The sequence below is a fragment of the Rana temporaria genome, chromosome 1 (assembly GCF_905171775.1).
Source record: "Rana temporaria chromosome 1, aRanTem1.1, whole genome shotgun sequence".
NCBI lineage: Eukaryota > Metazoa > Chordata > Amphibia > Anura > Ranidae > Rana > Rana temporaria.
The window spans coordinates 389,122,748-389,139,216 of NC_053489.1; the positions used below are offsets into that span (position 1 = coordinate 389,122,748).

At 44.0% G+C, this 16,469-nt stretch overlaps 1 protein-coding gene across 1 annotated transcript in view; it reads left to right on the top strand.

Moving 5' to 3' along the window:
• Nucleotides 1-16,469, top strand: part of MFSD12 (major facilitator superfamily domain containing 12) — a 197,917-nt gene that overhangs the window by 91,923 nt on the left and 89,525 nt on the right. Inside the window, exon 8 of the mRNA XM_040322574.1 lies at nucleotides 9,968-10,062. Coding sequence (XP_040178508.1) covers nucleotides 9,968-10,062 — 95 coding nt within the window. The remainder of the gene's footprint in view (nucleotides 1-9,967; nucleotides 10,063-16,469) is intronic.

Sequence of the window (16,469 nt, forward strand, 5' to 3'; positions counted from 1 at the left end):
CCATTTCAGTGTGAAATGCATTCAGCAAAAAATGCAATGGTGTGAATCTCAGTTATGTAAATAACTAACGACAAACCTTTATTATACATCACGGGACACAGAGTTGGGCTATTATTCATAAACCTACTGGGTTATACGCCATCTCTAGATAAATGGACACTGGTAGACAAAGTCTTAGACAGGAAGTCCGCCCCTATTTAACCCCTCCCATACAGGAAGTACTTCAGTTTTTTTTTTGTTTTTTTTACCATTGTCTGCAAGGTGGATGGGCACGTTTGTTGCGCTCTCTGAGCTCCAGGTCTTTAGTCCCAAAACGGTTCTTAAATGAATCAAGGGATTGACGATCATGTCCATTTGAAAAAAAAAAAAGCTTGTATGCTTAAATTGTACCTGAGCCTCGCAAAAAAAAAAGATGCAGGGATCCTGAGAAATTTTGCCTGTAACGCGACCTTCAGGCACTGGACCCTGCGTAGTGGAATCCTGGACACCACAGAGCTAAGGCTTTCCTGCAGAGTGCTGTACAGGTCTAAGGAAGTGGACCCTAAAACATGAAAGGGTACCCAGTCCTTGAAGGTCCCCAAATAATGGAACCCGCCGTGATAGGTGAAGTTTGGGCTCTTAGTTTCTAAGGCTGCCCTGTGCCTGAACAGGTAAGTGAAAACCCCTTCAAAACAAACATTGGTTAGCCGCACTCCAAGTGTTCACCTTTTATTTTGTAAAAACAGAATCCAAAAATATACCTTGAGCGCTGTGTTTTGCTGTTGATGCCTTGAAAGATACAGTACAGCAGGTTTCTCGTTTGTCTCTCCTGTCTGTACAGATGCACAGGCTTTTGTGGCTTAAGAACTGGTCAGCCAAGCTTTCTTGTAAGCAGTTATTGGCAGGGTTCCCCTTTAATGGGGATGATTTGGGAACCCCCCTCTCTCCGAATCCTGCGCAACAGGAGGAGGGAAGAGTTCTCTACTTCCGGTGTAGGGAAGAACCAAGCGTCCCTCCTTTTAAAACCTCAGGTACCGCTTCTTCAGGTGTTTCAGCACCAAGGCAGTTCCACTGCCAACAGGGTGCCAGAGCCAGGGGCAAGCCAAAGGGCCAGAAGAAACCCTGGGTCCAAAACTCTTCTAAACCCAGCACCAAGCCCTCCTTTTGGGGGGAAGAAAGCTGCACTTTGCGGATATTTGCAGAACAGTGGTTCAGGATAAGTTGGTCACCTTGACAATATCCTGCTGTTACAAACTGGAATTACGGGAGGTTCCCCCCTCAGATTTCTAAGATCCAGCGTTCCCTCGGATCCTCCAAAGAGAAATTCATTGATGCACTAGATCATTTAGTGCATCAGGGAGTTGATAATACAGGTTCCTGTATCCGAAGGGGGCACAGGGTTATATTCAAACCTGTTCTCGGTCCAAAAACCAAACTGGGACACAAAGGCCCATTTTGGATCTAAGATCCCAGAACCAGCAACTATTAATCCAGTCCTTTCGGATGGAGTCTGTCTGCTCAGTAGTTGTCTCGCTCCAGATGGGAGAATTCTTGGCCTCCGTCGATATCAAGGACGCGTGTTTACAGTTGTGCTCATAAGTTTACATGCCCTGGCAAAATTTATGATTTCTTGGCCATTTTTCAGAGAATATGAATGATGACACACAAACTTTTTTTTTTTTCATTCATGGTTTAGTGTTTGGCCGAAGCCATTTATTATCAATCGACTGTTTACTTTTTAAATCATCACAACAAACTACCCAAATGACCCTGATCAAGAGTTTACGTACCCCAATTCTTAATACGGTGCATTGCCCCCTTTGACATCAATGAAAGCTTAAAGGGGTTGTAAAGGTTAAAAAAAAAAATCCTAAATAACTTCCTTTACCTTGGTGCAGTCCTCCTTCACTTACCTCATTCTTCGATTTTGCTTTTAAATGTCCTTATTTCTTAGAAATCCTCACTTCCTGTTCTTCTGTCTGTAAAAAAAAAAAAAAAAAAAAAAAATGTACCTTTACAACCCCTTTAATGTCATTTGTGGTATTTGTGAATGAGGCTCTTTATCTTCTCGGATGGTAAAGCTGCCCATTCCTCTTGGCAAAAAGTCTCCAGTTCCTGTAAATTCTTGGGCTGTCTTGCATTAACTGCACGTTTTTGAGATCTGCCCAGAGTGGCTCAATGATATTGAGGTCAGGAGACTGAGATGGCCACTCCTAAACCTTCACTTTATTCTGCTGTAGCCAATGACAGGTTGACTTGGCCTTGTGTTTTGGATCATTGTCATGTTGGAATGTCTAAGTACATCCCATGTGCAGGTTCCTGGCTGATAATTGCAAATGTTCCTCCAGTATTTTTTGATAACATACTGCATTCATCTTGCCATCAATTTTGACCAAATTTCCTGTGCTTTTTTGTAGTTCACACATTTCCAAAACAGCGATCCACCTCCCGTGTTTCACAGTAGGAATGGTGTACCTTTTTCATTATAGGCCTTGTTGACTCATCTCCAAATATAGTGTATATGGTTGTGGCCAAAAATCGACATTTTGTTCTCATCGCTCTAAATTACTTTGTGCCAGAAGGTTTGAGGCTTATCTCTGTGCTGTTTGGCATATTGTAAGTGGGATACTTTGTGGTATTTGCGTAGTAATGGCTTTCTTCTGTGCCTCCTCATTGTGCATCTTGAAACCGCCACGCCATATGTTTTTAGAGAGTCCTGTATTTCACCTGATGATGTTTGTGGGTTTTTCTTTGCCTCCCAAACATCTTTCCTGGCAGTTGTGGTATAAAATTTTAGTTGGTCTACCTGACTGTGGTTTGGTTTAAACAGAACCCCTAATTTTCCACTTCTTGATTAGAGTTTGAACACTGCTGATTGGCATTTTCAATTCCTTGGATATCTTTTTATATCCCTTTCCTGTTTTATACAGTTCAACTAACCTTTCCCACAGATCCTTTTGACAATTCTTTTGCTTTCCCCATGACTCAGAATCCAGAAATGTCAGTGCAGCACTGGATGAAAGATGTAAGGGTCTGTCAGGAGTCCAGAAACGCATTGACCTTTTTATGCGCGCACACACTAATTACAAGCAAACAGATCACAGGTGAGGATTACCTTTAACAGCCATTCAAACCACTTTGTGTCAACTTGTGTGCATGTAATCAGGCCAAAATCACCAGGGCATGTAAACTTTTGATCAGGGTCATTTGGGTAGTTTCTGTTGTGATTTATGATTTAAAAAGCGTAAACACAGTTAAATGGTTTTAGCCTAACACTAACTATGAGTGAAAAACGTTTGTATCATCATTCATATTCTCTGAAAAATGGCCAAGTATTCATAAATTCTGCCCGGGCATGTAAACTTATGAGCACAACTGTACATGTGTACCTATCGTTCAACCTCCAACTGTAATTTCCGGTTTTAGACTCTACTCTTCGGGCTTGCCATAGCACCCTATGTGTTCACAAAGGTCCTAGCACCAGTACTGGGTCTTTTAAGGGCTTGGGATATATTGGTGCTCGGGTACCTGTATGACCTCCTGCTCAGAGATCACTCACTACAGGCTCTAGAACAGAGCATAGGCCGCACAGTGTGGTATTTAGAAAGTCCTGGACTGGGTCATGTATATCAAAAAGTCAACCTTGAGACCAGCTCAAAGTCTAAAGTATTTAGGTCTGATCCTAGATACGGTCCAAGCAAGGGTATTTTTGTCACCCGTAAGGATCTGTGCCCTGAAGAATCGGGTGCGTCAGTTAAGGGGCACCAGACAACCCTCCATTCGGCTCTGTATGAGTCTTTTGGAAAGGATGGTGTCCTCCTTTTGATGCAGTGCCCTATGCCCAGTTCCATTCCAGGCCTCCTGTCGGCTTGGAATAGACGGTAAGCCCTTTATTACCCCATGTTATCTCCTCGGGCGGGCTTAAACTTAAGCTGGTGGTTGCAGGATAAGAACCTGTGAAAGGGAAGATCCTTCCGTGTGTTTTGGACAGTACTGACCACAGATTCCAGTCTCGGGCTGGGGAAGTGACCCAAAAGGGGCTCACAGCTCAGGGGAGATGGTTAAGGGCAGAACAGATCCCGCTCACCAACATCCTGGAGTTGCAGGCGGTACGTCTGGCCCCCTACAGTCCTTAATGGTGGAGCTTCAGGACTATCGGGTTTCAGTCCGACAATGCCACTGCAGTGGCCTATGTAAACCACCAGAGTGGTGGTCCATATCCTGGGGGTAGAGAACTAGAGGGAAGATGATCTCATCTGCCAGCGCATGTGCCCCGGAGAATGGTCCCTAGACCCGAAGGTGTTCCGGAATTTTTTTCCAGGGATGGCCAGATGTCGATATACAGTGGAACCTCTGTTAATGAGTAACTCGGTTAACAAGCTTTTTGAAAGACGAGCAACTTTTTTCTAAATAATTCTTACTTGGTTTGCGAGTGTTGGCTCGCAAGTCGAGGAGAATGCAAACTAATAGGGCCTGCAGTACCGCATTTGGCCTGAGGTGAGGGGACGCTGGAGCTGAGCAGAGCCGACCATCGCCGTTTGGAAATGCATTAAAAAATGCCCAAGGACAGCTCGGCTGACCTCGGCAAATCTCAGGAACAAAGTCTTTCTGAGGTTTGCCAAGATCAGCTGAAGTGTCCCCTGGCTTTTTCTGCCCTTTCCGAGGCTCTCCGGCGCCGCCCGCCTCTGACCGCATGCAGTATTGCATGCCATTTGAAGTCAATGCAGAAATAATTATTTTTCGTTTCCATTGATTTTCAATGGGGAAACTCGCTTTGATATGCGAGTACTTTGGATTACGAGCATTCTCCTGGAACGGATTATGCTCGTAATCCAAGGTTCCACTGTATTGGCGTCCAGGTTCAACAAGAAGCTACATCAGTTTGTGTCCCAAACAAGGGATCCCCTGGCAATCGTAGCAGATGCTCTGGTAGTTCCATGGAGCCAGTACTCTTGGTTTATGCTCCCCCCGATCCTCCTTCCACATTTGTTGCGCAGGATTGGGGTCCAGTCATTCTGGTGGCACCAGCCTGGACCAGAAGGCCCTGGTTCCCAGAGATTGTGAGATTGGCAATAGACGGGCCATGGACGTTTCCACAGCGCCCCGATCTACTGTCTAACGGTCCTATATTCCACCCCAATTTATAGTCTCTAAATTTTACGGCATGGCTATTGAAGCCAGGGTGCTGAAGGATCGTGGCATCTCGGGACTGGTGGTGTCTACCCTAGTTAATGCTAGGAAAGTGGTCACTAGGAAGATCTATCATAAGGGCTGGAAGACTTGTACTGCTTGGTGTGAAGCCATAAAATGGCATCCTTGAAAATGCCTAATTGGAAAATCTCTTTTCTACAGTTGCCTGTGAAAATGGGATTAACTTTGAGTACAATCGGAGGTTAGATTTAGACCCTGTCGGTATTCTTCCAAAGGCCTTTAGCCTCCCATTCGTTGGTCCGAACTTTTATGCAGGGGGCAACTTGTTTGCTTCCCTCCATTAGGTCACCTATGTGTCCTTTGGTCTTAAATGTGGTCCTGTCTGTGTTAGACACAACCATTTGAGCCTATCGAGGAGATTCCATTAGTCTTGTCATGCGAGCTAGCTTTCCTGATGGCCATCACCTCGGCTAGAAGGATGTCGGAATTGGCGGCCCTTTTATATGTAGGGAGCCATTCCTAATTCTTCACCACAAGCTGGTGTTGCTTCCTATCCTATATACCTTTGGCAAAAAGGATGAAACAAGGATAAAGTCCAAAGTGAATCTTCAAAGAGAAAGTGATGGCAAAAATATATTTTTATTAAAAATAAAACACATTTAGATTCAACAAGTAAAAAATGCACCTCCGCCACATTCATTTAAAATTTGACAACGTTGTCAAGGCACATGTAGCTACCACATTCATTCAGACTTCACACTCTCATCCTAAACAGCTGAGGTGGAATAGACTTATGCTGGGGTAAGTATCTGCTGCGTTGCAAGAGCGATATCTCAGTAGAAACGCAACACACACGGTACAGCGTGTTGTACAAAAACAGTCCCGCTTTAGTATTCAGTGTAGGGTAGAAAAGTGTGATCCAGTACTAGACATTTCATCACACGAAGGCTAAATAATCCTCATGCCGCGTACACACAATCATTTTTCGGCATGAAAAAAACAGTTTTTCAAAAACGTCATTTAAAATGATCGTGTGTGGGCTACACATCATTTTTCAGGTTCTGAAATACGACAAAAAAAAAATTCGAACATGCTGCATTTTTAACGTCGTCTTAAACTATGACGTTTTTCGGGTTGTAAAAAATGATCGTGTGTGGGCTAAAACGACGTAAAAAAAACACGCATGCTCAGAAGCAAGTTATGAGACGGGAGCGCTCGTTCTGGTAACACTACCGTTCATAATGGAGTAAGCACATTCATTGCGCTGTAACAGACAGAAAAGCGTAAATCGTCTTTTACTAACACTGAATCAACTAAAGCAGCCCAAAGACGAATGGAACTTCCCCTTTATAGTGCCATCGTATGTGCTGTACGTCACCGCGCTTTGCTAGATAATTTTTTAAAAACGATTGTGTGTAGGCAACGTCGTTTTAATGATGAAGTTGGGAAAACGTCGTTTTTTTGGACATGCTGAAAAACAATCGTGTGTACACGGCATCAGAATGTTACCCTGTACTGAGGCAACAAGGAATCCTCATATTGTGTATGGAGCGCTAAATTAGTTACAGCTAGTGCAGCTTTCTACTCCCGACCAGCCGCGGCAGTTCTACAGCGGCAGGTCGGCTCTCCTGCGTGAGAGCCCGTAGCTCTACGTCGGCAGGCGAAGCGGCCACTAGGCGTGCGCGCGCCCCCCGCTCGCTCCTGTCTCCCGCGCGCTCGTTAGAGCGGGGTCCGGGAGCTGTGTATGTAAACACACAGCTCCCGGTCCTGTCAGGGGAGAAATGCCTGACCGTCTGTTCATACAATGTATGAACAGCGATCAGTCATTTCCCCTAGTGAGTCCACCCCCCCCCCCTACAGTTGGAACATACTTAACCCCTTCCCCGCCCCCTAGTGTTAACCCCTTCCCTGCCAGTGGCATTTTTATAGTAATCAATGCATTTTTATAGCACTGATCGCTATAAAAATGCCAATGGTCCCAAAAATGTGTCAAATATGTCCACCATAATGTCGCAGTACCGAAAGAAAATCGCTGATCGCCGCCATTACTAGTAAAAAAAAAAAAAATATTAATAAAAATGCCATAAAACTACCGCCTATTTTGTAAACGCTGTAACTTTTGCGCAAAACAATCAATAAACGCGTATTGTGATTTTTTTTCTTTTTTTTTATGAAAAATATGTAGAAGAATACGTATCGGCGTAAACTGAGGAAAAAAATTGTTTTTTTATATATATATTTTCGGGGGATATTTATTATAGTAAAAAATATTCATTTTTTTCAAAATTGTCGCTCTATTTTTGTTTATAGCGCAAAAACTAAAAACCGCAGAGGTGATCAAATACCACCAAAAGAAAGCTCTATTTGGGGGGAAAAAAGGACGTCAATTTTGTTTGAGAGCCACGTCGCACGACCGCGCAGTTGTCAATTAAAGCGACCCAGTGCCGAATCGCAAAAAGTGCTCTGGTCTTTGACCAGCAATATGGTCCAGGGGTTAAGTGGTTAAGGAACAAACCGAGTTCTCGGCATATACTACCACAGCGGTAAAAAATAAAAGGAAAATTCTTGAAATCGCTGTGAAATCTTCATAATATAATTGAATTTCATTTTTTTTAATTACTGAAATAACTTTTTGATATTCTATTTTTCTGAGATGTGTGTGTGTGTGTGTGTGTGTGTGTGTGTATATGTGTATATATTCTCTCGATTATGGAATTGATCGATTACTATTTTCATAATCGATTAATCAGCAAGTAACATAATGGGGTTTAAAAAAAAGTAAAATTATCCCTTTATAGTACAAAGAGCAAATCGCTACTGTAATTACTTTCACTGTCCCACAGTAAAAAATGAACCCTATTGTGTTACTAAACATCTCAGGCCTGGGTCACACCTCTGTTTTTGGTGCTTTTTGCAGAAACACACTACAGTTGCAATTTTTTTTTTTCTTTTTAGGTTATTAACCGATTTAATCCAAATAATCGGCCAACTAATTGATTATTAAAATAATTGGTTGCAGCGCTTTATTTTTTTATACACATGAACCCTCCATAAAGCAGTACCTGTCACCACCTATTACTGTCACAAGGGATGTCTACATTTTGACAGCAATAAAAGTGATAAAAAAAAAAGTTTTCTTTAAAAAAAAATAAAAAAAAAAGCATGTAAAAAAAATAAAATAATTGCGAAAACAAGTAAAAATCTGAAACAGCCTCACGTTCCCACGAGCTTGCGCAGCAAAGAAAATCAACTCGATACAATACAATACAACTAAAGGATTCTGATGGGTGTGTCTGAGCAAAGACAGGGTGAATGGAAGCCAAACAAACATGGACTCTATCTCTGATCATAACAACCCAAGGCTCCAGTTTTACCGCTTATAGGAATCCTTATACTGCACTATTCCAGAGAACAACGCATATCCGCATTATACTATTATTGCTGGGGGTGGGAGGCTATCGGCAGGTGTACGCTACGCATCTCGAACATGCTAATCAGACATAGCAGAGACAAGAGCGTATATCCGCCTATAACTGATAATGTTTTTGCAGAGCGAACATATCCCCCCTAGACGATCGTCTGTGCTAATGCACAGGGGCTCTTCGTCGGCGGACATATCCACACTATGCAAACATCTCTGCCACCTGCCAGTGCTCAAACGTTTTCCACTACCAGACGGGACTCGACCAGCGTCAGTCTGCCCCAGTTGGCTCTGTTGCTGGAGAACCAACACTGGGTGGCACTGACAATACTTATTTAAATACATCTTCATAAAATTTATACGACAAAATATATATATTTTATATATAAAATATATTCTACACACACACACACACACACACACACACACACCCCTCCCTTACTTTATGCAAAATGGGGATTTAAAAAAAAAAAAATGTATAGGGGAAAAAAAATACAGAAATTGTAGCTTATTCTTATTCTTTTTTTTTTTTTTTTTTTTTTTTCTTTTTTAAAGTGTATTTTGTGCGTGTACTCGAGAGAGGAGCCGGACTGCAGGAGTTGGGAGTAGGCAGGCCTCCCCCAGAGGCAATCTGCCACCTTTCTCCATGCCCCGGGTGGCAATGGCGGGTGTGTGAGGGGGTCCTCCCACACAGCCCGCCCTACCTGCTCCGCTTTGAAGCCCAACGGGGCAGAGGGACTCCCTATAAGGGAGTGAGAGGATTAGCCCGCTCAACCAGCCCTGTAAGTCCTTCGCCTCTCTTTAAGAGACCGCGTGGTCAAAGTGTGAGTGTGTTAAGCCAATTTCGAGTGCGTGTGTAGGTGTGGTGGTTTTTGTGGGAGGGGGGTGGGTGTACTAAGCGCAGGGTTACCTCGCATAGCACACCCACCGGGAGCCGGGCTGAGACCACCAAACTCAATTCACATGTAGCCGAGACCGGGAACCGAACCCCTAGCTGCAGAGGTGAATGGCTTGTCAGCGCAGTGCCAATCGCGTTGAGCCACCGCAGCTCCCTTGCTTATTCTTATTCTTATCCTTTATTATTGTGGATACGTTATCTCCCGTTCTTTCAGGATTTATTTTCATCTGGTGAGTTTACCAATAACAATTTTTCTGTTTTATGGTGACCATAGGTTGCTCTCCTGATTTGGACCACAAACATCTACCCCTTCAATTATTTGCATTACATGGAGCAGTGTTGTTTAGTAGTTTACAGAAGACAGCAGAGAATTCTGCTCAGTTTAGCCGAAGGAAGTTACAGGGACACAAGATTGCCAACAGGATAATTATTGGCTTTAGATGTACTTTTAATTTTCTTTGTGTAAAGTATAATGGTGATTTCTACATCCAAAACATTGTCTATTTCTTGCTTTGCAGGTCAGTGCAGCTTTTGTGTATGGTGCAATGAGTTTCACTGATAAACTGGCCAATGGAGTAGCAGTTTTGGCTATTCAGTTTATTTACCCATGTCAGTAAGTATTTTCATTTTTTGGAGGACATCCCTTAATGCATGATCTGTTGTATGGCCTAAAACTGCAATTTTTTTGTACTCATTGTTAATGTCACACCAAGGGGGTGTTTTTCGTATGAGTTTCGGACTAATCTGATATCTGCCACCAATTCAGATTGGGTTGAGTGTCAGAATGCAGGCAGGTAATTGGGTTATACATTACACTAATATGTATTTTCATTACAAGTCATCAGGACATATATATTTAGTTGGTGATGGGGGTTCCTCTATGTGGCAAATGGAGTAAAATCGATTGAGGTCCTGAACTCAGATCTCCCTCTATAGCTTTGTACAATGTAGATGCTATGGAGTCCCTATTTTGCCATACCCGTAGTTTACAATCTATAAAATGACATCTTCTGATATTTTAAGATGACTTAAGCTGGCCGTACACTGATCGAAACTCATCTGATCCCAAATGGCATAGCAGTTTCTGCTTTGTCAAGATCTAGGCCGTGCAGAGCAAGCACATTATCCATCACATTCTGTTTTTTAGCTTCATATGTGTAGCTACGTTCGTTCCAGTGAAAAGTTGGTACCCTACTATATCACTGTGAAGTAGAGACAAGTGATTGTGACTTGTCAGGGATGTTGGTGAAGATCAACGGGGCCCACTAAAAGTGCATTTACCCATCCCTTTTACATGTCCATGCAGACCTATTTGCAGCATTGTTACCTAGGCTGTAGGTGTCCAAGAAAACCATGTCAAAGTGACCAGCAAGTCCAGATATACTTGTATATAACATGGACCTTGTAGTAAAGCGAATCTAACCCCTATCTATTAGTACCCTCAATTTAGTTGTTTGCTGACCAGCGCCCGATTGCGCAAATGGACGTACAGGTACGTTATTTTTAAATTGCGGTATGGTGGGCATGCGCCGCTGCGGTGTGCTCTGTGACCATGCCCACGGACTCGATGTCCGCGATTGTGTCACGGAGCTGCAGAACAGTGAGATGTCTATGTAAACAACCCTGTTTTGCCTAGTGTCAAGACAGGGATCTACTGCTCCCTGTCATCGGGAGCAGTGATCTGTCATGTCAGTGGTAGTCCATCCCCCCCACAGTTAGAATCACTCCCTAGAACACACTTTTTGATCACCCCTTAGGGTTTAACCCCTTCCCTGCCAGTGTCATTTACACAGTAATCAATGCATTTTTATAGCACTGATCGCTGTATAAATGTCAATGGTGTCAAAAGTGTCTGATGTGTCCCCCATAGTGTCGCAGTCATGATAGAAATCGCAGATCGCCGCGATTGCTAATAAAAAAAGTGTTAAAAATATGCTATAAATCTATCCCCGATTTTATAGGCGCTATAACTTTTTGGCGCAAACCAATCAATATACGCTTATTGTGATATTTTTTGTAAAAAAATTGAAGAATACATATCGGCCTAAACTGAGGAAAAAATTTGTTTTGTTTTTTTTTTTTTATATATTTTTTTTTAAGGATATTTAGTATAGCAAAAAGTAAAAAAATTTTTTTTAAATTGTCGTTCCTTGTTTGTTTAGCACAAAAAATAAAAACTCCAGAGGTGATCAAATACCACCAAAAATCTCCATTTGTGGGGGAAAAAAGGACGTCAGTTTTGTTTGGGTGCAATACAGTGATAAGGCCCCGCCCCCCGTATTGCGTAGGCGCGTCACAGCGTTTCCGAAAGAAGCCAAACATGAAGTTTTATACGGCACCTGCGCAGTCAGCTCCACACAGCTCCTAGTCGGTGCGCAGGTGCCGTATAGAGCCGACTCGCAGCTCTGCATGTTCGGCTTCTTTCGGAAACGCCGTGACTCGTGGCGTGCCTACGCAATATGGGGGCGGGGCCTTATCCGCCGGGGGGGAACTTTTTTTGTCTGAAAGGACGTCAATCTGGGAGACCTCCCAAAGGACATTCCCCCTCAGCATAGAAACGCCTACTCCCGCGGGGAGAAGTACCCGGAAGCCAGATTGCAAATATAGATTATACGGTATGTACAGCGTAAAAAAAGAAAAGAAAATGCAGACTGTACATGTTGGAAGTATAAAGAAGTTGGTCTGATATAGATGTTATTTGGGTGAACCTCTGCTTTAATACGCAGCTTTCGAGAGCCACGGAAAGTGGTATTCTGTTTTTACAAGAGTTTTCATGATTCTAGTAACCTATTCGGTTTCAATATGAGATTATCATACAAAACAAACAAAAAAATCATTCGTCTGACATTCTTACTCTGTGTACAAGGGATTCGATGAATCTAAGGTAAACCTGTCGCATGAAAATTTCGATACAAAATCTGAGGTTGTGGTCTGTGAAAACTGCTTGTTTAAACAATACGCAGACCCATAGCTAAAAGCAGGTGAAGATTCCTATACATTTTTACACAGGGAAAGTCAAACTTTGCATATATTTTTCAGATGCCTTTTTATAAGTTGATTTTGTTTTCTGATGTGCGGTTTTCACTGGTTATCTTGGATTTTTACACCAAAAAACAACCACAAAAAACCTGACTTCTAAGACTTAAATATACAAAAAGAAAATATTGATATATTTTTGCAATATATAAAAAAATTACAAAATATTATAACAAAAAAAGGAACTATTGCCATTGAGATAAAAAGCGCATACATGTTAAATTATCAACATACAAGCATCCTCACCCATATATTTGCAGATGCCTCTGCTAAATTAAAGCACATAAATGTCAGTTCTGTCCACAAGCCCTTATACCGTATTACAAACATGCAAAGTTTTCTCCACAAATATCCATATCTCTATCTAAATGGTTTAAAACTCATCAGACTACATGACAAAGAATGTACAATTTTGATGACTTGACACCATACTGTTTCCTGTTATTGTGTGTTTTAGATTGCCAGCTCATAACATTTACAGCATTTCTAGATATCTTTTTACCACTTCGGAATATCGTATAAGGGCAGTCCAAGTAGCTGCAATTTGAGCACTTGATTGTTGCTTCCATTATTGGTATTCAAATATATCTCAAATTGACAAGTTGTTGTACTTGGATTTCTTTTTCTCATCGGATGCCATGAAATTATTGGCTGAAAAGCAGGGGTAGCCATTCATCATGTATCAATATTTTTTACAAATACAAAATGTTTGCGGAAAAGATTAGTCAGGTACAGGCGTACAAGTGTAGCATATTTATCATATGATTTAACAAGATAAGACCGGTATAGACCAGCTTAACATATCCCTTTTCATGACTAAGCCCATTTCTGACATTAGTTGCTTGCAAATTAAAATCTGTGTGTATGTGTATGTGTGTGTGTGTGTGTGTGTGTGTGTGTGTGTGTGTGTGTGTGTGTAGACGTTGGACAATAAAATGGCGATCATTGCAGTACAGCGTCACACAGTATTTGCACAGCAGTCTTTAAAACGCAATTTTTTGATATAAGACCCGTTCATGAATAAAAAAAAAACTAAACTGTAAAGTTAGCCCAATTTTCTCACCTCGTCTTTCAGGACAGCACTTGGAGAGGGCGCAGCCCCACCCACTTTCCAGGAAACACTGCAGTCATTCCTTTAAATACTGCATCCTTCCACCATGGCCTCAGTTGTAGTGTTTCCTCCTGCCATGGTGGAAGCGCTGCAGGGAACCAGGGGTTTGCTGTACTCGCTCCAGGTGGAGGTGACTTGGGCATACCTGCGTGTCGGTTGTTTCTTTCTAGGAGGCTGACCCAACATCTCCCCTGAGGGGTGGGGGATGTTCCAGTGCTTTCCCCTTCTCGAGTCCGGCGAGGGCAGAGGCCGCTGGAGGTGTCACTCCCGTAGGCCGGGCATGGTGAGCTAATGCAGGTGGCTGGGTGCTTCCCTCCGGGCTTGCAGTGGTCCGGTCCGAGTGGCGGGTGACGTCACTGCCGGTGAGGGCAGAACTTCCGGTGGTGCGCGGCGGCTTCCGGTTCCAGCCGCTGGAGTGCAGAAGGGGAGGCGGCCTCAGCGGTGCACTTCCGGTACTCGCAGCGGCGAGAATGACCGTGAAAATTCAAATAAAGCTGCCGGACGTCTGCTGCATTCTGGGGATATGGAGCCAGAAGAGACCGCGGAGGTGGCGGGAGCAGGAGCCACGAGCACCAGCCCGGCCCAGGTAGGCAGAAACGGTGGTCTCCTCCATATACTGCCTGGGATATGTATGTTGTGTCCCTCCTTCTGCCCCCCTTAGGGGGGAAGGGAGCCTGCCTCAAACTCTCAAGTGACGTCTCTGGGAGAGTGTTTTTTCTGTTTGTTTGGTACAGTGGTGATGGGAATTGGTTGTGTGTTTGTTCACTGACTTTTGTTTGCAAAATTGCATGGGAACTGATACACAAAGGTTAAACAAAGTGTTGTTGTCTTTTTGGTGTCTAAAGAAATCTAAAGAAAAACTTAGATGCTTTACCTCCCCCTAAAAAGCGGTGTGCCACTTGTAAAACTTCCTTCCGGAAGGAACTGAAAGCTACTTTTCAGTCATTCCGTTCCTATCTTGACAAATATCCGGTGTCGCAGTTAACATCTAGGGCTTCCATCAGTACCCACACACCTTCTGCTAGAGGAGCAGTCAGTGAGTCTGAGGAGCCAAGAAGCATAGCTTCAGGGTCAGAGGCAGAGGAAGATGATGAGAAAGAGACCTCTTCCTGCTACAAGCTGTCTTTAGAGGAGGTAGATGACCTTCTGAAGACCATACATGCTACCCTTAATATTAATGAGGATAAGGCCCAGTTATTGCTGCACGACAGGATGTACCAGGGTTTAGATGAAGTTAAGCATCGAACATTTCCGGTACATAAGGTGTTGTGGGACTCTGTTAAGAGGGAATGAAGGACCCAGAGAGGGCCCCCTTCTTCTCCAGGTCTCTTAAAAGGAGATTTCCCTTGATGAGGATCAGGCACAGGTTTGGAACAAGAAACCTAAGCTTGATGCAGCATTCTCGAAGGTAGCACCGACTTGGCCTTTGAGGACATGGGGGCCTTGAAGGACACCATGGACGAGCTGATTCACTTTTGAAGAAAGCTTGCGATTCCACACTAACCAACCTCAAGCCTGCTATGGCATCTACGGTAGTAGCCAGGAACCTGGAGCATTGGCTAGAGCAGCTAAGAGGTCATATTGAGGCAGGAACCTCTCGCAAAGACCTACTAGAGTCCCTTCCAGTCCTGCAAAGGGCTGTAGGCTACATGGCAGATGCCTCAGCCGAGTCAGTGAGGATGTCCGCTAGGTTTTCCGCCTTGATTAATTCGGCCAGAAGAGCATTATGGGTTAAAACCTGGTTGGGTGATTCAGCTTCAAAGGTTAAGCTGTGTGGTCTACCTTTTGAGGGGGAACTGGTGTTTGGTCCCGGTCTAGACACAGTTCTACATAGAACGGCAGACAGGAAAAAGGCATTTCCTTTTAAAAAAAAAAAGTGGTGCCACAGACCAAAAATAATTTTCGTCCTTTTTTCCAAACCCAGGATTCAAAAGAAACTTGAAATAAATCTTGGTGGCCCCAGAGGGGTCGAGGGAAACCTGGGGTATTGTTCCGTGCCCCCAGCCAGCCCGCAAAACCCCAGTGACTTTCTCCCGGGTGTGGGAGGATGACGCCAATCGTTCCTTCCACAGTGGGAGGAGGCAACATCCAGCACTGGAGTTTTCAGAAAGCCCACCGTCTCGCTTTTATGTGACACAGTTGCCCAGAGATCAAGGGAAGTCTCTGGCGATGATGGCACTGATGCAGGATTTTCTCCAGCAAAAGGTGATCACCTCTGTGCCCCAGTAAGAACAGGGTCTAGGGTGTTATTCCCACTTATTTTTAGTGAAGAAGCCGTCGGGAAAATTCAGATTGATTCTGAACCTAAAGATCCTAAACCGGTCGATTCGATACAAGAGATTTCGAATGGACACGATCTATTCAGTAAGAAAGCTTCTTCCGGCAGGATGCTTCCTTGCCTCTATAGATCTGAGGGACGCATACCTACACGTTCCAATAAAAGCTTCATCTCAACGTTGCCTACGCCTGGCAATCAGAACAGGGAAGGTGTGGTGATTCCCATGGATGGCGCGCACGTGAGGACACGCGCGCTCGTAGGTGGGGGGAGTCAACACCTATGGGATTGCTCGGCTGCGAGGAAGGATCGCGCTGGGTGAAGGACTGAAGGGACGAGACGCCGGCGCTCACTCCAGCACGCTGTGTACCGCTCCATAGGCAGCATTTCATCGCAGTAGAAGGTGTGGGAACCTAAGGTCACACGCTTCGTGCTGCAAGCTATGCTGGGCTGCGCCGCTACACCAGGGACTCTTCAAAACAGCCGGTGAGGAGCAGGGACGGACGGTGTCAGGTCACCTGTGGCCAGGTGACAAGTGCACCCTGTAGGGGTCAGGGATGCACCACAGGGAAGTGAACCCTATAGCCGACTACTGCTG